This window comes from Bombina bombina, chromosome 2 (genome assembly GCF_027579735.1).
Source record: "Bombina bombina isolate aBomBom1 chromosome 2, aBomBom1.pri, whole genome shotgun sequence".
NCBI lineage: Eukaryota > Metazoa > Chordata > Amphibia > Anura > Bombinatoridae > Bombina > Bombina bombina.
Window position 1 is genome coordinate 895270627 of NC_069500.1, and position 25275 is coordinate 895295901.

At 38.8% G+C, this 25275-nt stretch overlaps 1 protein-coding gene across 1 annotated transcript in view; it reads left to right on the forward strand.

Moving 5' to 3' along the window:
• Positions 1-25275, forward strand: part of CENPC (centromere protein C) — a 375071-nt gene that overhangs the window by 117284 nt on the left and 232512 nt on the right. The window contains exon 7 of the mRNA XM_053703270.1: positions 16378-16985. Coding sequence (XP_053559245.1) covers positions 16378-16985 — 608 coding nt within the window. The remainder of the gene's footprint in view (positions 1-16377; positions 16986-25275) is intronic.

Sequence of the window (25275 nt, forward strand, 5' to 3'; positions counted from 1 at the left end):
TATTTCCATTCTTACATCTTATGTACAAGAAATATTTAGAAGATTTATAAGAATTTTTTTTCTGATTCTATTTTAAAGGCTTTGTGCCTTCTAATAAAATCTTAAGGTCTTTTTCACTTCTTTTTTTATTTATTGAAGTTTCAAATGACCAACAACATACTGATTTATCCTTCTCTGATGATGTTTTTTCTCTTTCAGAAATTTTCTTCATCAGATATTGACACTAACAAATCTACTTTTTTATTATTTTTCTATTATTAAAGTACATTTGTTCTTTGTTGAAAAGGTGTTGATTATTTTGGATATTAAGGTAACTAGTTCTTTAAGACTAGCTGACACTATTTCTGCCTATTTATTTCTTCTGTGTTTTCAGAGGTTTTCTTTCCAATTCCCCATTCTAGGGAATGGAATAGGCTGAGAATTTTCTTTTATTCCTTCTTCAAAAGTTTTAAACTATATTCTTTGCCAGCAGTTAAATTCAATTTGGAGGGTTCTCCTATTTATTGGGGCTATCTCTACTTCTACTAATTATGCTATTGTTTCTATAGCAAAATAGTATTTATTTTCCTTTAGATAGTTGTATCTTATTTATGGAAAATTATTTAGTTTCAGGTACTTTTCTTGGTCCTGTGATTTATTTGGATATTGCAATTGCTTCATTTTTTCTGTTTACTTTAAGATCAAGTATCAGATTATGATTTATTTTAGCATTGTTAAGGGACAACATTTACTAGACTAGGTGCTGTTGCATTTGTCTTGTTGTTTTGCATTTATTGATTATGCAAGTCCACTGTATTGACTGGTCCTTTAAACTGGACTATCATGCTAATAATTTCATTTGTGTCTTCATTTTATTGAATATTTTCGCAAATGAGGGTTAATCTATGTCTTTAGCTTTTTTAGCTAGAAGAATTTTGTGATTTAAAAAAAATAAAATAAAAAAATAATCAATATTTCTTTTGTTCTAAGATAATCAATTATTTGTTTTATAATTGGATTCAATTCTTAACTGTTATTCTGGGCTTCAAGATTGAGTTCTAAGACTAAAACTTTAAGCTTATACTAGTTTGGTTGTTCTTATTAAGGAACGAATTCCTGAGTTCTTTCCCAAATAACATGTTTATAATTGGGGTTCGAAATCAGCTCCCTAATATTGCGATGTACGTGCCATATTCCAGCTTGGCTGGTAAAGGGCAGGTTAAGACTTCTTTGAAACTTATTTGGTTCTATTTTGTCCAAATTTCTTTGATTTTATTCCAGTAAGGCTAACACTTTCTTTAAGTGTGTTTCTGTCCTATATATTTTGGGTACTGTTGAAGCATGTCTGGGCACCCATGGGGTTCAAGCGCTGCTCAGACCTGGAATCTTCTGGGGTATTTCTTCCAGTTCCTTTTTTTAGGAACCGGGTTTGGAGTTTTATTCAAACTATTTTGCCTTTTTATGGTCATTAATAGCATTATTTGTTTTCATTAGATACAATAAATGCATATTTTCTTTTTTCTGTTTTCATTCAGATTATTTTCTGAGGATGCGGAATCTCATATGATTCACTTGCTCTTCAGGACATAGTTAGAGGATCTTTTTTTCAAAAGCTCTTGATTCCTCACACAAGGGTCACCTTTTTTAGGTTTCCATATAGTTTGTGTCACTGTCTTTGTCTCTATCAGACAAGGGATAATTCTATTGGGTTCCATCTATAATAGTCTCTATTATTTCCTTCAGTTGCTATATATGCATAGAAGTTTTAGGTCTTATGGCCACAGCATTGGATTCAATTCCCTTTGCTCATTTTCACTAGAAAGAACCTTTCCAGTCTTTTATGAGTATTGTTTCTTCTAGAACATGGTTGGAGGATCAATTTACCAAAATGTTTGTTGATTCCTCAGACAAGGGTAACCTTTTTAGGTTTCCTGATAGATTCAGTGTCCTTGACTCTGTCTCTGACGGACAAGAGACGTCTGAAATTGGTTTCAGCTTGTCGAAACCTTCAGTCTCAATCTTTCCTTTCGGTAGCCTTATGCATGGAAATTCTAGGTCTTATGACTGCTGCATTGGACGCGGTCCCCTTTGCTCGTTTTCACATGCGACCTCTTCAGCTCTATATGCTGAACCAGTGGTGCAGGGATTATACAAAGATATCTCAATTAATATCTTTAAAACCGATTGTACGACACTCTCTGACGTGGTGGACAGACCACCATCGTTTAGTTCAGGGGGCTTCTTTTGTTCTTCCAACCTGGACTGTGATTTCAACAGATGCAAGTCTGACAGGTTGGGGAGCTGTTTGGGGGTCTCTGACAGCACAAGGGGTTTGGTAATCTCAGGAGGTGAGATTACCAATCAATATTTTGGAACTCCGTGCAATTTTCAGAGCTCTTCAGTCATGGCCTCTTCTAAAGAGAGAGTTGTTCATTTGTTTTCAGACGGACAATGTCACAACTGTGGCATATGTCAATCATCAAGGAGGGACTCACAGTCCTCTGGCTATGAAAGAAGTATCTCGAATTCTGGTATGGGCGGAATCCAGCTCCTGTCTAATTTCTGTGGTTCATATCCCAGGTATAGACAATTGGGAAGCGGATTATCTCAGTCGCCAAACGTTACATCCGGGCGAATGGTCTCTTCACCCAGAGGTATTTCTTCAGATTGTTCAAATATGGGGACTTCCAGAAATAGATCTGATGGCTTCTCATCTAAACAAGAAGCTTCCCAGGTATCTGTCCAGATCCAGGGATCCTCAGGCGGAGGCAGTGGATGCATTGTCATTTCCTTGGAAGTATCATCCTACCTATATCTTTCCGCCTCTAGTTCTTCTTCCAAGAGTAATTTCCAAGATTCTAAAGGAGTGCTCGTTTGTTCTGCTGGTGGCTCCAGCATGGCCTCACAGGTTTTGGTATGCGGATCTTGTCCGGATGGCCACTTGCCAACCGTTAAGACCAGATCTTCTATCACAAAGTCCTTTTTTTCCATCAGGATCTCAAATCCTTAAATTTGAAGGTATGGAGATTGAACGCTTGATTCTCAGTCATAGAGGTTTCTCTGACTCTCTGATTAATACTATGTTACAGGCTCGTAAATCTGTATCTAGGAAGATATATTATCGAGTCTGGAAGATTTACATTTCTTGGTGTTTTTCTCATCATTTTTCTTGGCATTCTTTTAGAATTCCTAGAATTCTACAGTTTCTTCAGGATGGTTTGGATAAAGGTTTGTCTGCAAGTTCCTTGAAAGGACAAATCTCTGCTCTTTCTGTTTTATTTCACAGAAAGATTGCTAGTCTTCCTGATATTCATTGTTTTGTACAAGCTTTGGTTCGTATAAAACATGTTAAGTCAATTTCTCCTCCTTGGAGTTTGAATTTGGTTCTGGGGGCTCTTCAAGCTCCTCCGTTTGAACCTATGCATTCGCTGGACATTAAATCACTTTCTTGGAAAGTTTTGTTTCTTTTGGCCATCTCTTCTGCTAGAAGAGTTTCTGATTTATCTGCTCTTTCTTGTGAGTCTCCTTTTCTGATTTTTCATCAGGATAAGGCGGTGTTGCGAACTTCTTTTAAATTTTTACCTAAGGTTGTGAATTCTAACAACATTAGTAGAGAAATTGTGGTTCCTTCATTGTGTCCTATTCCTAAGAATTCTAAGGAAAGATTGTTGCATTCTTTGGATGTAGTTAGAGCTTTGAAATATTATGTTGAAGCTACTAAAATTTTCCGAAAGACTTCTAGTCTATTTGTTATCTTTTCCGGTTCTAGGAAAGGTCAGAAGGCCTCTGCCATTTCTTTGGCGTCTTGGTTAAAGTCTTTGATTCATCATGCTTATGTCGAGTCGGGTAAAACTCCGCCTCAAAAGATTACAGCTCATTCTACTAGGTCAGTTTCTACTTCCTGGGCGTTTAGGAATGAAGCTTCGGTTGATCATATTTGCAAAGCAGCAACTTGGTCTTCTTTGCATACTTTTACTAAATTCTACCATTTTGATGTGTTTTCTTCTTCTGAAGCAGTTTTTGGTAGAAAAGTACTTTAGGCAGCTGTTTCACTTTGATTCTTCTGCTTATAATTTCTGTTTTTTTCATTATAAGATTTAAACTTTATTTTGGGTGTGGATTATTTTCAGCGGAATTGGCTGTCTTTATATTATCCCTCCCTCTCTAGTGACTCTTGCGTGGAAGATCCACATCTTGGGTATTCATTATCCCATACGTCACTAGCTCATGGACTCTTGCTAATTACATGAAAGAAAACATAATTTATGTAAGAACTTACCTGATAAATTCATTTCTTTCATATTAGCAAGAGTCCATGAGGCCCACCCTTTTTTGTGGTGGTTATGATTTTTTTGTATAAAGCACAATTATTCCAATTCCTTATTTTTTATGCTTTCGCACTTTTGTCACCCCACTTCTTGGCTATGCGTTAAACTGATTTGTGGGTGTGGTGAGGGGTGTATTTATAGGCATTTTGAGGTTTGGGAAACTTTGCCCCTCCTGGTAGGAATGTATATCCCATACGTCACTAGTTCATGGACTCTTGCTAATATGAAAGAAATGAATTTATCAGGTAAGTTCTTACATAAATTATGTTTTTCTTTCATGTAATTGGCAAGAGTCCATGAGCTAGTGACATATGGGAAATCAATACCCAAGATGTGGAGTCTTCCACTCAAGAGTCACTAGAGAGGGAGGGAATAAAATAAAAACAGCCACATTCCACTGAAAAAATAATCCACAACCCAAAAAATTAGTTATTTTCACTTTGAAAGAAAAAAACTTAAATCAAAAGCAGAAGAATCAAACTGAAACAGCTGCCTGAAGAACATTTCTACCAAAAACTGCTTCCGAAGAAGCAAATACATCAAAATGGTAGAATTTAGTAAATGTATGCAAAGAGGACCAAGTCGCTGCTTTGCAAATCTGATCAACTGAAGCTTCATTCTTAAAAGCCCATGAAGTGGAGACTGATCTAGTAGAATGAGCTGTAATTCTCTGAGGCGGGGTTTGACCCGATTCCAAATAAGCTTGATGAATCAAAAGTTTCAACCAAGAAGCCAAGGAAATAGCAGAAGCTTTCTGACCTTTCCTAGGACCAGAAAATAAAACAAATAAACTGGAAGTCTTCCTGAAATTTTTAGTAGCTTCCACATAATATTTCAAAGCTCTTACCACATCCAAAGAATGTAAGGATCTCTCCAAATAATTCTTAGGATTAGGACACAAGGAAGGAACAACAATTTCTCTATTAATGTTGTTAGAATTCACAACCTTAGGTACAAATTGAAAAGAAGTCTGCAAAACTGCCTTATCCTGATGAAAAATCAGAAAAGGACACTCACAAGAAAGAGCAGATAGCTCAGAAACTCTTCTAGCAGAAGAAATAGCCAAAAGGAACAACACTTTCCAGGAAAGTAGTTTAATGTCCAAAGAATGCATAGGCTCAAATGGAGGAGCCTGTAAAGCCTTCAGAACCAAATTAAGACTCCAAGGAGGAGAAATTGATTTAATGACAGGCTTAATACGAACTAAAGCCTGTACAAAACAGTGAATATCAGGAAGAATAGCAATCTTTCTGTGAAATAAAACAGAAAGAGCAGAGATTTGTCCTTTCAAGGAACTTGCAGACAAACCCTTATCCAAACCATCCTGAAGAAACTGTAAAATTCTAGGAATTCTAAAAGAATGCCAGGAGAATTTATGAGAAGAACACCACAAAATGTAAGTCTTCCAAACTCTATAATAATTCATTCTAGAAACAGATTTACGAGCTTGTAACATAGTATTAATCACTGAGTCAGAGAAACCTCTATGACTTAGAACTAAGCGTTCAATTTCCACACCTTCAAATTTAATGATTTGAGATCCTGATGGAAAAATGGACCTTGAGATAGTTGGTCTGGCCGTAACGGAAGTGGCCAAGGCGGGCAACTGGACATCCGAACCAGATCCGCATACCAAAACCTGTGTGGCCATGCTGGAGCCACCAGCAACACAAAAGACTGTTCCATGATGATTTTGGAGATCACTCTTGGAAGGAGAACTAGAGGCGGAAAGATGTAAGCAGGTTGATAACACCAAGGAAGTGTCAGCGCATCCACTGCTTCCTCCTGAACATCCCTGGACCTGGACAGGTATCTGGGAAGTTTCTTGTTTAGCTGAGAGGCCATGAGATCTATCTCTGGAAGCCCCCACATCTGAACAATCTGAGAAAACACATCTGGATGGAGAGACCACTCCCCTGGATGTAAAGTCTGGCGGCTGAGATAATCCGCCTTCCAATTGTCTACACCTGGGATATGCACCGCAGATATTAGACAGGAGCTGGATTCCGCCCAGGCAAGTATCCGAGATTAAAAGTAGAAAAGAGGGCGCCACATAGCGTAATACTGTTGACTCAAAGCCGTATGAGTGACTAATATTATAGGCTTACCGAAGGTGTATGCACCGTATTGTAACCGGTGCTGACAGGCAGACTAACACTTTCAGTGTTTAGCACACTGGGTGGCCTCAGGTTGGCTGTACACAGGTGGTACTCAGCGTTGCTTGATTGAATGTGGATGAGCGACTGTGCAGTTAATATGTCAAAGACTGCGGTAGGTGAGAAGATTACAACACCTTTCCAGGAAGGATCATATAAAATAGCAAAAGACAACTTCCGTATATTAAAATTAAAAGACTTTAATCCATTCAAATTGCTACGCGTTTCTAGACCATAAACCGGTCTTTTCTTCAGGCATAAAAACAATGGAATAATTACCCTCAAGACCAGAGAATAATAGCAAATTTACGGTGTGAATAGAGGTTGGGGGTGTGTTTTTTTTTTTTTTTTTTTTCTCTTCTTCTCACGAGGAGGAGGAGATAAGAGAAAGAAAATAAAGGGAAAATATATAGGACTGATAGTATAACAACAAATAGTAGAATTAGCAGACACATCACAGATAGAGAGATATTTTGTAGAATATAGGCATGAAATAATATTGAATATTATAAAAGGTTAGTAACGAACACGGGTAGCAAGCACACAATAAGAAAGCTTAATCTTTGGATTTATAGAAATAGATTAAGCATAGAGAACATATTCTTTTTTAGTAGACACATCACAGATAGAGTAGATATTTTGTAAGATATAGGCATGTAGTAATATTGAACACTATATAAGGTTGGTAACGGACACAGATAGTAAATACATAATAAGAAAGTTCAATTTTTGGATTTATAGAAACAGATTAAGCACAGAGAATATATTTTCAGTAGATAAATCACAGACAGAGAAGATATTTTGTAAGAAATAGGCATGTAGTAACATTGAACACTATATAAGGTTGGTAATAGATAAGGATAGCAAGCACACAACAAGAAAGCTTAATTCCTGGATTAATAGAAATCGATTAAGTATAGAGAAGATATTTTATAGAATGTTTCTCCCTCTTGAAATTTTTTTTTTTTTTTTTTTTCCCCTTTTTTCTTTTTTTCCTCCCTCCCCTATCTCTCTCACGGAGGATGAGGGTGACAGAGTATTTTTTTTTTTTTTTTAAGTTTTTTGACGGCAATGCTGCTCAGGAGGTACATGGACGTTGTTCTGGTTTTTTTTGTTGGTCTATGTACGACTCTTATGTGTTGCAAGTTTTTTTTTTTTTTTTTTTTTTTCTCTCACTCTCCCCCCTCCGTTCCCCCTGGCCGCCGGGGCGCTCTCATTTTGCTGGGAAGATGTTAACCCAGAGAATAGGATTACTTACTAGTAAGCATTTCCTCTCAATTAAAGTAAAATGGACATAAAACAAATAAAAATTTTATCTCAAAATGCTAAGGGCCTTAATGCACCCCATAAAAGGCATATCGCGTTACATAGCTTTCATAAATCAAAAGGAGATATTGTTTTTGTTCAAGAATCTCATTTTTTATGTAATAACGAACCTAAATTTACAAATAAATTTTACCCAACTGTTTATTATAGCTCAAATACACAGAAACGAAACGGAGTATGCATAATAATTCAGAAAGATACACCTTTTCAACTTTTACACATGGAAAAGGATCTGGAGGGTAGATTCCTGTGCTTGGTCGGTTTATTATATAACAGACCTGTTACGCTAGTTAATATATATGCGCCCAACATAGGACAAAAAGCTTTTTTTAGAAGAATCACTAACTTGATAATGGAAAATATGAAAGGTACACTAATAATGGGTGGAGATTTTAACCTAGCGTTTGAGCCATTGATAGATTGCTCAAAAAAAAGAGCAATATAGCTAAACACATAATTAAGTCGGTCAAATCTAATCTACTTTCTTTATCCCTGGTAGATAGCTGGAGAACATTACATCCCACAACAAGGGACTATACATTCTATTCGGCCCCTCAACAATCATATTCACGTATAGATTATTTTTTTATTGATCAAAATAATTACTCTTTGGTTCAGGAAACAAAAATATATAATATATCTTGGTCAGATCACTCATTAATCTCAATAAGTATAAAGTGGCCAGAAACACCAGTGGCCCCATATCAATGGAGACTAGAGGATTATTTGCTGAATGATTTACAAATCAAGTCATCAATTCAAGAAACAATAAATATGTATTTTTATTGTAACCAATGGGGAGATACCTCCCCTGCAATCTGGTGGGAGGCACATAAACAAGTGATAAGAGGAGAATTTATTAAACACAAGGCTAGAATAAAAAAAAACTTAAATAAAACCTATCTCTCCTTAAATGACGCATTGCAAATGGCGGAACAATTACATAAAAAGGACCCATATAATATGGGCACAGCAATACAGCTTAAAGAAGCACGTAACAATCTTAATGTATTCCTGAATAAAGGCGCCCAACAAAAGGCGCTGGCACTTAAAAAATGCTTCTTTAATGGAGGCAATAAAGCTGGAAAACTGCTGGCAAGAGCCCTAAAGAAAAAAATATTTCAATCACATGTTTCAAAAATACAGGATGCGCAAGGGAATTATATAGTGGGGAGTCAAGAGATAGCCAGAGAATTTAAAAAGTATTACCAGAAATTATACAATTTAAATCCCAATAATAACTTTCAAAATAATGAGCTAGAAAAATTGCCATATATAAAAGAAACGGAAGTACCTACTCTTACAGAAACACAACAAAGGTCATTAGATGAACCATTTACATTACAAGAGGTCACTCAGACTATTAGGAATCTTCCAGTCGGTAAGAGCCCGGGCCCGGACGGCCTCAATGCAACATATTATAAAACTTTTATAGAATCATTAGCACCGAAATTACTCAGATTGTTTAATTCATTGAACGATAACTCATCCTTTTTGAAAGAAATGCTAGAAGCAAGAATAGTCGTGCTACCCAAACCGGGTAAAGAACCCAATAATACGAAACATTTCAGACCAATTTCATTACTTAATAATGACATAAAGATTTACTCAAAGATCATTTCCAACAGAATAAACAGGATTCTGCCTTGTATAATTAACACTGATCAGGTGGGATTTGTCCCAGGCAGAGAAGCACGAGACAATACCATCAAAACATTACATTTAATCAAATATGCTAAGTTAAACAAGATCCCTTTGGTTACAATATCAATGGACGCTGAAAAAGCGTTTGACCGGCTTAGCTGGTCATTCCTTCAGCAAACGCTTAAAAGATTTGGATTTGGGGAAAAAATCATTCAGCAAATATTCCACTTATATACCTGTCCATCGGCAAGGGTAAGAGTGAATGGTATGATTTCTGATTCATTTAATATAACTAATGGCACTAGACAGGGGTGCCCCCTGTCGCCCATACTATTTGTAATTTCTATGGAAATTTTAGCGGCTAGAATTCGGGCAAATAATAAAATTTAGGGGCTGAATATTGGGCAGAAAGAATATAAGATATCGTTATACGCCCATGACGTTTTAATGACTCTGACCAATCCAGAGGACTCAATTAACGCCCTAGAAGAGGCATTTCAAGAGTTCGGTAAATACTCAAATTTCTTGATAAATACTAACAAATCAGAGGCTCTATTTATCTCAACACCTGCACTGATTCTTCAGACCTGCAAACAACAAAATTCATACTCTTGGAAAGAGTCATCGCTTAAATATCTAGGTGTTCATTTAACGCAAGATATGGCAAGCCTATATTTAGAAAATTATGTGAAATTGGCAGAAAACATACAGCAAGATCTTAATCAATGGGAAAAAAAACACTCTCCTGGTTTGGGCGGATACACACAATAAAAACGAATGTTCTCCCCCGCCTTTTATATATCCTACAGACAGTCCCCATAGCTCTCCCAAAAAATTACTGTATTGATTTCCAAAGGATGATCAATACTTTCATCTGGAACGGGAATAAACCCCGGATAAAATTACAGAGAGCAATAGATTGGCACACAAATAAAAATAATAAAGCATGGGTAGCATTAGAAACTGATCTAAGTCAAGCCCAAACAATCAGCAATTTATGCTGGATAACGGCAGAAAGCAGACCCACAGGTATAGGAGACTACCCTCTGATCCAACATACAATAACACAATGGGATAAGATAATAGCCACATATCCCAATATATCGACATTCCCATCGCCACTATTACCAATAGACAATAATGCGGAATTCCAGGGAGGAATAATACCTAGATGTTTTAACATTAAACAGACACAAGACACGACTCCGCTAGTAAATTTCCTTACACAAGGCAAACTGAAGTCTAGGGAAAACCTTACAAATATAGCAGGGGGAGCATATTCAAAATGGCTAAAATATCTTCAATTAAAAAACTTTATTCTTAACCACAGGCTGAAAGATAATTTAGTTAGAAAGCTAACCACTTATGAAAAAATATGCTATAAAGGAATTCCAATAAAGGGGACAATCTCTTATAGTTATAAAATGTTAACAGAGACGGATAAGCCTAAAAATCACGTATACATACATAAATGGGAAAAAGAGATTGGCACCCAGCTGGAAAACACAGAATGGAACCATATCTTTATAAAGACAGCAGAGACTTCAGTATCTTCAAATATTCAAGAACTTAATTATAAAATATTAACCAGATGGTACCTGACACCAGCCAGATTACATAGCATTTACCCGAACGCATCAAAATACTGCTGGAGGGGGTGTGGCATGACTGGGACAATGAAGCATATATGGTGGGATTGCCCATCGATTCAGAGGTTGTGGTCGGGCACCTCCTCCTGTATTCAGTTCATTTTAAATAAAACAATTCAATTGGACATATACAATGCCCTTATGAATAAACCTATTAATGATATTTGTAAAATCAAAGCCAAACTTATAATATATATATTAAATGGCACTAAATCTATTATAGCACGCAATTGGAAGAAAAGGGAAGCTCTAAAGGAAGACATGCTAATACCCAGAGTAAACGAGTTATTGGAACTAGAAGAGTTCTCATATAAAAAATCTAAAAGGGAGGATTATTTCCTAATGATACGTTTCTACTGGGAAACATTTTTAAATAAAGACAAAGTATAAGGAGTGCGCGGGCGGCGGGGGGGAGCGGAGTGGAGGGGAGAGAGTTTATATGTTCTTCTTCTTTTTTTTTTTTTTTGTCTTTTGTAATGTCTTTGTTTCTTTTTTTTTTTAAGATATTAATAAATATAATAAAGTAAAGTGCTGCGGTTTCAATCCCAATACTTGTTTTATATTTTCTGGCGAGTAAACATATAGTATATGGGAGAGAGACAACAGCTACAAAATAAAAAAAAACAAACAAAAAAACAAACAAAAAAAAAAACAATGGAACCATTGTTTTTTATGCCTGAAGAAAAGACCGGTTTATGGTCTAGAAACGCGTAGCAATTTGTATGGATTAAAGTCTTTCAATTTCAATATACGGAAGTTGTCTTTTGCTATTTTATATGATCCTTCCTGGAAAGGTGTTGTAATCTTCTCACCTACCGCAGTCTTTGACATATTAACTGCACAGTCGCTCATCCACATTCAATCAAGCAACGCTGAGTACCACCTGTGTACAGCCAACCTGAGGCCACCCAGTGTGCTAACCACTGAAAGTGTTAGTCTGCCTGTCAGCACCGGTTACAATACGGTGCATACACCTTCGGTAAGCCTATAATATTAGTCACTCATACGGCTTTGAGGCAACAGTATTACGCTATGTGGCGCCCTCTTTTCTACTTTTAATTCACAGATATCTTCACTCCGAGGACCAGAGGAGCTTTGCCGCCAGCACATTTGATTGCGCTCTAAGATCCAGCACTATCCGTTCACACCAAGTATCATGGTTGGTGCTTAGACACGACACACTTATTATTTTTATTTTTATTTCTAGCGCACCCCGCTCACGGTTCCCTTCGGGGTTCCCATTTTGACTGAAAGTATCCGAGATACTTCTTTCATAGCTTGGGTACTGTGAGTCCCACCCTGATGATTGACATAAGCCACAGTTGTGATATTGTCTGTCTAAAAACAAATGAACGGTTCTCTCTTTAGTAGAGGCCAGAACTGAAGAGCCGCCCTGAGAATTGCACGGAGTTCTAAAATATTTATTGGTAATCTCGCCTCTTGAGATTTCCAAACCCCTTGTGCTGTCAGAGATCCCCAAACAGCTCCCCAACCTGAAAGACTCGCATCTGTCGTGATCACAGTCCAGGTTGGGCGAACAAAAGAAGCCCCTTGAACCAAACGATGGTGATCTATCCACCATGTCAGAGAGTGTCGTACATTGGGATTCAAGGATATTAATTGTGATATCTTTGTATAATCCCTGGACCATTGATTCAGCATACAAACTGTAGAGGTCTCATGTGAAAACGAGCAAAGGGGATCGCGTCCGATGCTGCAGTCATGAGACCTAAAACTTCCATGCACATAGCCACTGAAGGGAATGACTGAGACTGAAGGTGCCGGCAGGCTGCAACCAACTTTAAACATCTCTTGTCTGTTAGAGACAGAGTCATGGACACTGAATCTACCTGGAAGCCTAAAAAGGTGACCCTTGTCTGAGGAATCAAGAAACATTTTGGTAAATTGATCCTGCAACCATGTTTCCGAAGAAACAACACTAGTTGATTCGTGTGAGATTCTGCAGTATGTAAAGACTGAGCTAGTACCAAGATATCGTCCAAATAAGGAAACACCGCAATACCCTGTTCTCTGATTACAGATAGTAGGGCACCCAGAACCTTTGAAAAGATTCTTGGAGCTGTTGCTAGGCCAAACGGAAGAGCAACAAATTGGTAGTGCTTGTCTAGAAAAGAGAATCTTAGAAACTGAAAGTGTTCTGGATGAATCGGAATATGAAGGTATGCATCCTGCAAGTCTATTGTGGACATATAATGTCCTTGCTGAACAAAAGGCAGAATAGTCCTTATAGTCACCATCTTGAAAGTTGGTACTCTTACATAACGATTCAAAATTTTCAGATCCAGAACTGGTCTGAACAAATTTTCTTTCTTTGGTACAATGAATAGGTTTGAATAAAACCCCAAATCTTGTTCCTGAAGAGGAACTGGCATGGTTACCCCTGAAGACTCCATGTCTGAAACACACTTCAGAAAAGCCTGAGCTTTTACTGGATTTACAGGGATGCGTGAGAGAAAAAAATCTTCTCACAGGAGGTCTTACTTTAAATCCTATTCGATACCCTTGAGAGACAATGCTCTGAATCCAATGATTTTGGACAGATTTTATTCAACAATCCTTAAAAAAAGCCCCCTACCAGCTGAATGAGGGCCGCACCTTCATGCGGACTTAGGGGCAGACTTTGGTTTCCTAAATGGCTTGGATTTATTCCAATTTGAGGAAGGCTTCCAACTGGAAGCAGATTCCTTGGGAGGAGGATTGAGTTTTTGTTCTTTATTCTGACGAAAGGAAAGAAAACGGTGAGAAGCCTTAGATTTACCCTTAGGTTTTTATCCTGAGGCAAAAAAACTCCTTTTCCTCCAGTGATAGTTGAAATAATAGAATCCAACTGAGAACCAAATAAATTATTACCTTGGAAAGAAAGAGATAGTAATCTAGATTTAGATGTCATATCAGCATTCCAAGATTTAAGCCATAAAGCTCTTCTAGCTAATACAGCTAAAGACATGGATCTAACATCAATTTTGATTATATCAAAAATTGCATCACAAATAAAATGATTAGCATGTTGCAGTAAGCGAACAATGCTAGATATGTAAAAATCCAATTCATGTTGCGCTAATGTTTCCAACCAGAAAGTTGATGCAGCCGCAACATCACCCAAAGAAAATAGCAGGTCTGAGAAGATGATCTGAATATAAATAGGCCTTCCTTAGATAAGATTCAAGTTTCCTATCTAAAGGATACCTAAAGGAAGTGCTATCTTCCATAGGAATAGTGGTACGTTTAGCAAGAGTAGAAATAGCCCCATCAACTTTGGGGACCTTTTCCCAAAACTCTATAGATTTTTCTGGTAAAGGATACAATCTCTTAAACCTTGAAGAAGGAATAAAGGAAGTACCTGGCGTATTCCATTCCCTAGAAATCATACCAGAAATAGCCTCAGGCTATTTAAACGTTTATTAGACTGAACGTCAATAGGACTGGTTACCTCAATATCCAAAGTAATTAACACTTCTTTTAATAAAGAACGCATATACTCTATTTTAAATAAATAAGATTTGTCAGTGTTAATATCTGAGGAAGGATCTTCTGCTTCAGATAGATCCTCATCAGAAGAGGATGAATTATTATGTTGTTGGTCATTTGAAATTTCATCAGCTAAATGAGAAGTTTTAAAAGACCTTTTACGTTTATTAGAAGGTGGAAATGCAGACAAAGCCTTCATAATAGAATCAGAAACAAATTCTTTAAAATTTACAGGTATATCATGCATATTAGAAGTTGAAGGAACTGCAACTGGCAATGTACTATTATTGATAGAAACACTATCTGCATGTAAAAGTTTATCATGACAACTATTACAAATGACATTCGGTGGAATAATTTCTACAATTTTACAACAAATGCACTTAGCTTTTGTAGAACCCATGTCAGGCAGCAATGTTCCAGCAGAAACTTCAGAGGCAGGATCAGATTGGGACATCTTGCTCAATGTATGAGAAAAAACAACATATAAAGCAAAATTATCTATTTCCTTAAATGACAGTTTCAGGAATGGGAAAAAATGCAAAAGCATAGGCCTCTTGATAGAAAAGAAAGCAGGAGGCAAACAACAATGGGGTATTGAAATAATGAAGAAAAATTGGCGCCAAGTATGACGCACAACGTAACGTAGACTTTTTTGGCACCAAAAATGACCGGAAATGACACACTTGCGTCACTAATGACGCTGCCATGTGAAAGGTCTTGACGTCACGTATGACGCCGGAAATGACGAAGTTGCATCAAAATCGTAATTTCCAGCGCTAAAAAATTTTGCGCCAAAAATGACGTAATAAAGTCTAACATTTGACGCACCCGCGGGCCTAATACCCGCAAATGCAAAAAGTATTCAAATTGAAAAAGACTAAACCCCAGGTAAGAAATAAATTTCTTAAAGTGTTTATATTCCCAAATATGAAACTGACAGTCTGCAGAAGGAAATACAGGAACCTGACTCATGGCAAATATAAGTACAATACATATATTTAGAACTTTATATAATTTGCATAAAGTGCCAAACCATAGCTGAGAGTGTCTTAAGTAAATATAAACACACTTACCAAAAGACACCCATCCACATATAGCAGATAGCCAAACCAGTACTAAAACAGTTCTTAGTAGAGGTAATGGTAAATTTGAGAGTATATCGTCGATCTGAAAAGGGAGGTAGGAGATGAATCTCTACGACCGATAACAGAGAACCCATGAAAAAGACCCCCGTTAGAGAAATCATCGTATTCAATAGGTGATACTCCCTTCACGTCCCTCTGACATTCGCTGTACTCTGAGAGGAATCGGGCTTCAACAATGCTGAGAAGCGCATATCAACGTAGAAATCTCCATAGGAGGCAAAGTTTGTAAAACTGAATTGTGGGTGTGGTGAGGGGTGTATTTATAGGCATTTTGAGGTTTGGGAAACTTTGCCCCTCCTGGTAGGATTGTATATCCCATATGTCACTAGCTCATGGACTCTTGCCAATTACATGAAAGAAATACTTTTTCTGTATATATATATATATATATATATATATATATATATATATATATATATATATATATATATATATATATATATATATATATATATATATATATATATATATATATATTCTTAGGGAAGAAGGGATTCTTGCCTAGATGTGCTAATTTCCTATGCAAATATTTACATTGATTTTATTTTGAGACTTTGGGATTTTAATTTCAGTTTTTTATCTCCCCCGAAATGATTTGTTTTGGAAATGTATTTATTTAAGTTTAATAACTACTTTTTAACTTTTCTTTTTCTTTAAGGTTTTCAGAAGCTATTCTCAATCCATCATGTACTGCTTTAGTTGCTCCTTCAGGACAACAACCAGAAGAAGAAGAGTTTGTTATTGATGAAGCTGATAGCTTCATTTTAAAGTCATGGATTTCAAACCCTCCGAAAAAGAAGGCACCATCAGTAGGATCTGGGACAAAAAATGACACATATCAATCTGACGCTGATAAGAAAAAATACATATTAGGAGGCAAAGATGCGCTTGCCAGTGAATGTAGCTCTTTGGAACATGCTTTGCCTAAAGCTTCTTCAAATAAGGAAATTACTGTGCAGCCTAAGAAAAGGCAGAGCAATGCATTTGTAATGAAAAACCAACAGGAAGCAGTATTACATTCATCTACGTTACAAGATGGCCATATACTTGATCAAGCTGCTGTAAATTTGTTCTCTCTGTCATCAAAAAAGGATAAAAAATCAGATGAAGCAAAAATATATATTAAATCTCCTCACAGAGGACAGCATGCTAAGAAAGAGTTTGCTTTGAATAGTCCAAAGGATAAGTTCCTGAATTCTGCAAGTAAACAATCATTGTCTTCAGAGAGCAAAAACATATCTAATCTGCCACAGAAGAGTTTAAAGGGTAAGAAAAATGTATTTAGTATCAAATTTGAATAGTGTTGCCTTTTGATCAGTGTATTTCCATTATTTGTTAAAACTCTTTTCACTTCATGCAAAATGCGTTTTTAAAATAGGCATTTGTTTCACTAAAATTCATTTTGATTGTAAATGAAGTAAGAGACAATTCAAAACTGTTTCAATAAGCTGCAATTCGCTTGGGTATAGACAGGGACTTCTTACTTCTCAACAGGAGATCCCTCCTTATGTCTTCCTTCAGTACTTTTACATTTCTGCTTGCGCAAAGTTAGTTTTTTAAATTTTTTTTTTATTTTTTATTTAATTTTGTATTCCTCTTCATATTGTATGGCTTTTTATTTTCTTCTTAGACTCTCTGTGCCCCATCTGTTCCATCCATGTGAAATTTAAGAATCTTGCCAAAGGCTTGCTAAAGGTTCAAGGCAATTCTCTGTTACACTATATACCACAAACCATTCTTTTAAAGGTATACATCAGTCCTGCATACCTCTTCCTTTCAGCTGGTCCGCAATACAAGTTTTACCAGCATTTTAACCCTATATTGCTTTCTATGTTCTATACTTAAGTCATCTGCAACATATTCTGTACATTTTACTTTACTGTATTCCCTTTCAAGAGACTCCATTATGCACTATGCCTTATTAATAATGCTGACCTATCTTTAACCCTTGAGTTATTTTTATATTTACTGTTAATATGTGTTTGCTATCTTCTGATATACCTGTAGTTTCCATCTAAAGGGGAGAAGAGTCCACGGCTTCATTCATTACTGTTAGGAATTAAGAACCTGGCCACCAGGAGGATGGCAAAGACGCCCCAGTCAAAGACTTAAATACCTCCCCCACTTTCCTCATCCCCCAGTCATTCTTTGCCTTTCGTCACAGGAGGACGGCAGAGAAGTGCCGAAGATCGGAGTAGTCTCTTATGGAGGGTAGTACTCTTCGCATTGGGACTGGAGTTTTAAGTAGTCCTGTCAGCCTCTCAGTGAGAGCCTGGATGCAAGTTAGAGTCCGGAGATGCAGGGAGAGTCTTTCTGCGAAACCATCCCGACTCATATTAACAGCTCCACAAGCAATCAGCATTGACGAGTTTCGCTGCCTGCTTTTTACACTCAATTCCATATCAGGAGCGTAGATCGTTTCATTTTTTATTACATAATGATAACCCGCAAGACAGGGTCACACTGTGACGCCTTTTATCTTTAAAGAATCAAGGGTTAATATTCCTAAAAAGGGGATTATTGAACAGGGGGGGGGGGGTTTATACATGATATTGTTTGTGTCATTGCTGCGTTATGTGCGAGATGAGGCTCTGGCAATGTGTGGAACTTTCAGGTGACTTAAGGGAGTATTGCGCAGCCTTTTTTTGGGGCATGTTTTCTCCTTCACAGGGACATCTAAGAGCAAATGGATGTCTAGTACTACTGAGCCGTCCTCCTCTGAGGGGTCCCCATCCCGTGAGGTGCGTTCCCTGCATCCATCTCCAATTGCACATGCAGTGCCCCAGGGTCCAACCATTACTCCTGCTGGAAAGATTTGTTGGCCGTCATATTTTGCGGATCAACTGCAAACGGCAGTATCGAAAGTGATCAATGCCTTACCACGTTCTGCTAAGCGCAAGCGTAGGGCGTATCATGGTGGCCTGGCCCATGGGTTTTCTACGCCTATGGAAATATCAGAGGCATTATACAATGACGAGACCCAGGGGAGGCCCCTTCTGGGTCGGAGTCGGTGTCATCTAAACCTCTGGCTGCGGAGGAGCCTGACTTTAGGTTTAGAAAGGAAAATTTGCGCTTTTTGCTGAAACAAGTGCTTGCTACTCTGGAGGTCCCGGAACCGAAACTTCCAGAAGAGCCTGCGATTCCTAAGCTTGATAAGGTATATGAGGACATCAGTTAAGTTTTCAAACTTAACTGATATATTATTTATTTTTTAATCAGGACGCTATTCTTTTCTTCCCAAAGTAGTATCTACAGATACCATCAACCAAGAAATCATGGTACCCTCTTTATGCCCAGCTCTTAAGAATTCTAAGTAGCGCATAGTCTTATCAACCCTGATGTCATAAGGGCAGTAACATTTTAGGTTGAGGACACACAAGTTTAGACTTTCGTCATCTTTTCTTAGTCAATTTTTCTGGACTTAGCAAGGGAAATAAAGCTACAGCTGTTACCTTAGCCTCTAGGTTCAAGCTTTTATTCACAAGGCATATTTGGTCTTTGGGGAGACTTTCTTTTAAATGCATTTCTGCTCATTCTACTAGCTTTTTGTTATAAAACTTCTAAAGACCAAATTTGCAATGCAGCTGCTTAGTCATCTCTTCACGCTATTACTAAATGTTACCATTTTGATGTGTATGCCTCTTCTGAGGCGGCTTTTGGCAGTAAAGTAATGTGCTCCCCTGAACATGGTGGTCTTGTGGACTTGGCAATAAGATAAAATATGTGATGATCTCATGGACTCTCATCATCCTGTGAAAGAAAACAAAAATTAATGTTTCTCCCGTTAAGTGTAGTCAGTCCACGGGTCATCCATTACTTATGGAATATATCTCTTCCTAACAGGAAACTGCAAGAGAATTACCCAGCAGAGCTGCTATATAGCTCCTCCCCTCACCTATCATACTCAGTCATTCTCTTGCAGCCTAACTAAAAAGGAAGCTGTGAGAGATCTGTGGTGTTTTTTAACTTAGTTTATTTCTACAATCAAAAGTTTGTTATTTTTAAATGGCACAGGAGTGTGCTGTTTATTCTCAGGCAGCATTAGAAGAATCTGCCTGGGTTTTTTTCTATGGTCTTAGCAGACGTAACTAAGATCCACTGGCTGTTTCTCATCTGAGGAGTGAGGTAACTTCAGAGAAGGGGAATAGCATGCAGGGCTCCCCTGCAACAAATGAGGTATGTGCAGTAATTTATTTTCTGAGGAATGGAATTGACTGAGAAAATACTGCTGATACCATTGTAAAGTAAGTTCAGCCTTAAATGCAGTGATAGCGACTGGTATTAGGCTGATGTGTGTGTGTGTGTGTGTACACTGAATGTATTTTTCTAAGGAATGGAATTGACTCTGAAAATACTGTTAATACTGAAATAATGTATGAGCCTTAACTGCAGTAAAAACGACTGGTAGCAGGCTTATTAATAATAATACATAACTTTCAAATGTATGTTTAAAACGTTTACTGGCTTGTTAATCGTTTTTGTGAGGTACTTGGTGATAAAACTTATTAGGGCATGATTTTTACCACATGGCCATTTTTGTTTTCTGCATAGAAACAGTTTCTGAGCTTCCCCACTGTTGTAATATGAGTGGGAGGGGCCTATTTTTGCGCAGTAAAAATTCAGTCACAATCTGTCTACTTCATCCTCCATGATCCAGATCGTCTCTAGAGAGCTCAGGGGTCTTCAAAATCCATTTTGAGGGAGGTAATCAGGCACAGCAGTCCTGTGACAGTGTATTTGACTGTGAGAAAAACGTTAATTATATAATTGTTATCCGTTTTTGGGTACTAAGGGGTTAATCATCCATTTGCTGGTGGGTGCAATCCTTTGCTAACTTAATACATTTACTGTGAAAATTTGGTTGCTATAACTATTTTGGTCATTGTTATTTCAACTGTGTCAGTTTTTCTGTGCTTCTTAAAGGCACAGTAACGTTTTTTTATATTGCTTGTAAATTAATTTTGAAAAGTATTTCCAAGTTTGCTAGTCTCATTGCTAGTTTGTTTAAACATGTCTGACTCAGATGAATCTCTTTGTTCACTATGTTTAAAGGCCAATGTGGAGCCCAATAGAAATTTATGTACTAATTGCATTGATGCTACTTTAAATAAAAGTCAATCTTTACATGTAAAGAAATTATCACCAGACGACGAGGGGGAAGTTATGCCGACTAACTCTCCTCACGTGTCAGTACCTTCGCCTCCCGCTCAGGAGGTGCGTGATTTTGTGGCGCCAAGTACATCAGGGAGGCCCTTACAAATCACTTTGCAAGACATGGCTACTGTTATGACAGAAGTATTATCTAAGTTGCCAGAATTAAGAGGAAAGCGCGATAGCTCTGGGTTAAGGATAGAGCGCGCGGATGAGATGAGAGCCATGTCAGATACTGCGTCACAGTTTGCAGAACGTGAGGACGGAGAGCTTCATTCTGTGGGTGACGGATCTGATCCAGGGAGACTGGATTCAGAGATTTCCAATTTTAAATTTAAGCTAGAGAACCTCCGCACATTGCTAGGGGAGGTATTAGCGGCTCTGAATGATTGTAACACGGTTGCAATTCCAGAGAAATTATGTAGGTTGGATAGATACTATGCGGTACCGGTGTGTACTGACGTATTTCCTATACCAAAAAGGCTTACAGAGATTATTAGCAAGGAGTGGGATAGACCGGGTGTGCCTTTTACCCCTCCTCCCATATTTAGGAAAATGTTTCCTATTGACGCCACCACACGAGACTTATGGCAGACGGTCCCTAAGGTGGAGGGAGCAGTTTCTACTTTAGCTAAGCGTACCACTATCCCGGTGGAGGATAGTTGTGCCTTTTCAGATCCAATGGATAAAAAATTAGAGGGTTACCTTAAGAAAATGTTTGTTCAACAAGGTTTTATTTTACAGCCCCTCGCATGCATTGCGCCTGTCACTGCTGCGGCAGCATTCTGGTTTGAGTCTCTGGAAGAGGCCATTCGCTCAGCTCCATTGGATGAAATAATCAACAAGCTTAAGACACTTAAGCTAGCTAACGCATTTGTTTCTGATGCCGTTGTGCATTTAACCAAACTTACGGCTAAGAACTCCGGATTCGCCATCCAAGCGCGCAGAGCGCTATGGCTTAAATCCTGGTCAGCTGACGTGACTTCTAAATCTAAATTGCTTAATATTCCTTTCAAAGGGCAGACCTTATTCGGGCCCGGCTTGAAAGAAATTATTGCTGACATTACGGGAGGTAAGGGCCATGCTCTACCTCAGGACAGGGCCAAATCAAAGGCCAAACAGTCTAATTTTCGTGCCTTTCGTAACTTCAAGGCAGGAGCAGCATCAACTTCCTTCGCTCCAAAACAGGAAGGAGCTGTTGCTCGTTACAGACAGGGCTGGAAAGTTAACCAGTCCTGGAACAGGGGCAAGCAGGCCAAGAAACCTGCTGCTGCCCCCAAAACAGCATGAAGAGAGGGCCCCCTATCTGGAAACTGATCTAGTGGGGGGCAGACTTTCTCTCTTCGCCCAGGCTTGGGCAAGAGATGTCCAGGATCCCTGGGCGTTGGAGATCATATCTCAGGGATATCTCCTGGACTTCAAAACTTCTCCTCCACGGGGAAGATTTCATCTTTCAAGGTTATCAGCAAACCAAATAAAGAAAGAGGCGTTTCTACGCTGTGTACAAGACCTCTTACTAATGGGGGTTATCCACCCAGTTCCGCGGACGGAACACGGGCAGGGATTCTATTCAAACCTATTTGTGGTTCCCAAGAAAGAGGGAACCTTCAGGCCAATCTTGGACTTAAAAATCCTAAAGAAATTTCTAAGAGTTCCATCATTCAAAATGGAAACTATTCGAACCATCCTTCCCATGATCCAAGAGGGTCAGTACATGACCACAGTGGATCTAAAGGATGCCTACCTTCACATACCGATTCACAAGGACCATTACCGGTATCTGAGATTTGCCTTCCTAGACAGGCATTACCAGTTTGTAGCTCTTCCCTTCGGATTAGCTACGGCTCCAAGAATCTTTACAAAAATTCTAGGATCACTTCTGGCGGTACTAAGACCGCGAGGCATAGCGGTGACTCCGTACCTAGACGACATTCTGATACAAGCGTCAAGTTTTCAAACTGCCAAGTCTCATACAGAGATAGTTCTGGCATTTCTGAGGTCGCATGGGTGGAAGGTGAACGTGGAAAAGAGTTCTCTATTACCACTTACAAGAGTTCCCTTTCTAGGGACTCTTATAGATTCTGTAGAGATGAAAATTTACCTGACAGAGGCCAGGTTATTAAAACTTCTAAATGCTTGCCGTGTCCTTCACTCCATTCCACACCAGTCAGTAGCTCAGTGCATGGAAGTAATCGGCTTAATGGTAGCGGCAATGGACATAGTACCATTTGCGCGCCTGCATCTCAGACCGCTGCAATTGTGCATACTAAGTCAGTGGAACGGGGATTACTCAGATTTGTCCCCCCTACTAAATCTGGATCAAGAGACCAGAGATTCTCTTCTATGGTGGCTTTCTCGGCCACATCTGTCCAAGGGGATGACCTTTCGCAGGCCAGATTGGACGATTGTAACAACAGACGCCAGCCTTCTAGGCTGGGGAGCAGTCTGGAATTCCCTGAAAGCTCAGGGATTATGGACTCAGGAGGAGAAACTCCTCCCAATAAATATTCTGGAGTTAAGAGCAATATTCAATGCTCTCCTAGCTTGGCCTCAGTTAGCAACTCTGAGGTTCATCAGATTTCAGTCGGACAACATCACGACTGTGGCTTACATCAACCATCAAGGGGGAACCAGAAGTTCCCTAGCGATGTTGGAAGTCTCAAAGATAATTCGCTGGGCAGAGTCTCACTCTTGCCACCTGTCAGCGATCTACATCCCAGGCGTGGAGAACTGGGAGGCGGATTTTCTAAGTCGCCAGACTTTTCATCCGGGGGAGTGGGAGCTTCATCCGGAGGTCTTTGCTCAACTGATTCGTCTTTGGGGCAAACCAGATCTGGATCTCATGGCGTCTCGTCAGAACGCCAAGCTTCCTTGTTACGGATCCAGGTCCAGGGACCCGGGAGCGGTGCTGATAGATGCTCTGACAGCCCCTTGGGTCTTCAACATGGCTTATGTGTTTCCACCATTCCCGATGCTTCCTCGTTTGATTGCCAAGATCAAACAGGAGAGAGCTTCGGTGATTCTGATAGCGCCTGCGTGGCCACGCAGGACCTGGTATGCAGACCTAGTGGACATGTCGTCCTGTCCACCGTGGTCTCTGCCTCTGAGACAGGACCTTCTAATCCAGGATCCTTTCAAACATCCAAATCTAATTTCTCTGAGGCTGACTGCATGGAGATTGAACGCTTGATTCTATCAAAGCGTGGCTTCTCGGAGTCGGTTATTGATACCTTAATACAGGCACGGAAGCCTGTTACCAGAAAAATTTACCATAAGATATGGCGTAAATATTTACATTGGTGCGAATCCAAGAGTTACTCATGGAGTAAGGTTAGGATTCCTAGGATATTGTCCTTTCTACAAGAGGGTTTAGAAAAGGGCTTATCTACTAGTTCGTTAAAGGGACAGATTTCTGCTCTGTCTATTCTTCTACACAAACGTCTGGCTGAAGTTCCAGACGTTCAGGCTTTCTGTCAGGCTTTAACTAGGATTAAGCCTGTGTTTAAGTCTGTTGCTCCGCCGTGGAGCTTAAACTTAGTTCTTAATGTTCTTCAAGGCGTTCCATTTGAACCCCTTCATTCCATTGATATCAAGCTGTTATCTTGGAAAGTTCTGTTTTTGATGGCTATTTCCTCGGCTCGAAGAGTCTCTGAGTTATCTGCCTTACATTGTGATTCTCCTTATCTGATTTTTCATTCAGACAAGGTAGTCCTGTGTACTAAACCTGGGTTCTTACCTAAGGTAGTTACTAACAGGAATATCAATCAAGAGATTGTTGTTCCATCTCTGTGTCCTAACCCTTCTTCAAAGAAGGAACGACTTTTGCATAATCTGGACGTAGTCCGTGCCCTGAAATTCTATTTGCAGGCAACTAAGGATTTTCGTCAAACTTCTTCCCTGTTTGTCGTTTACTCTGTAGCCTATGAGACTGCTGGACAGCAGCCTCCTGAAAGGATTACAGCTCATTCTACTAGAGCTGTGGCTTCCACCTGGGCCTTTAAAAATGAGGCCTCTGTTGAACAGATTTGCAAGGCTGCGACTTGGTCTTCGCTTCACACTTTTTCAAAATTTTACAAATTTGACACTTTTGCTTCGTCGGAGGCTATTTTTGGGAGAAAGGTACTTCAGGCAGTGGTTCCTTCTGTTTAATGTTCCTGCCTTGTCCCTCCCTTCATCCGTGTACTTTAGCTTTGGTATTGGTATTCCATAAGTAATGGATGACCCGTGGACTGACTACACTTAACAGGAGAAAACATAATTTCTGCTTACCTGATAAATTCCTTTCTCCTGTAGTGTAGTCAGTCCACGGCCCGCCCTGTTTTTACGGCAGGTCTAAATTTTAATTAAACTCCAGTCACCACTGTACCCTATGGTTCCTCCTTTCTCGTCTGCTTTGGTCGAATGA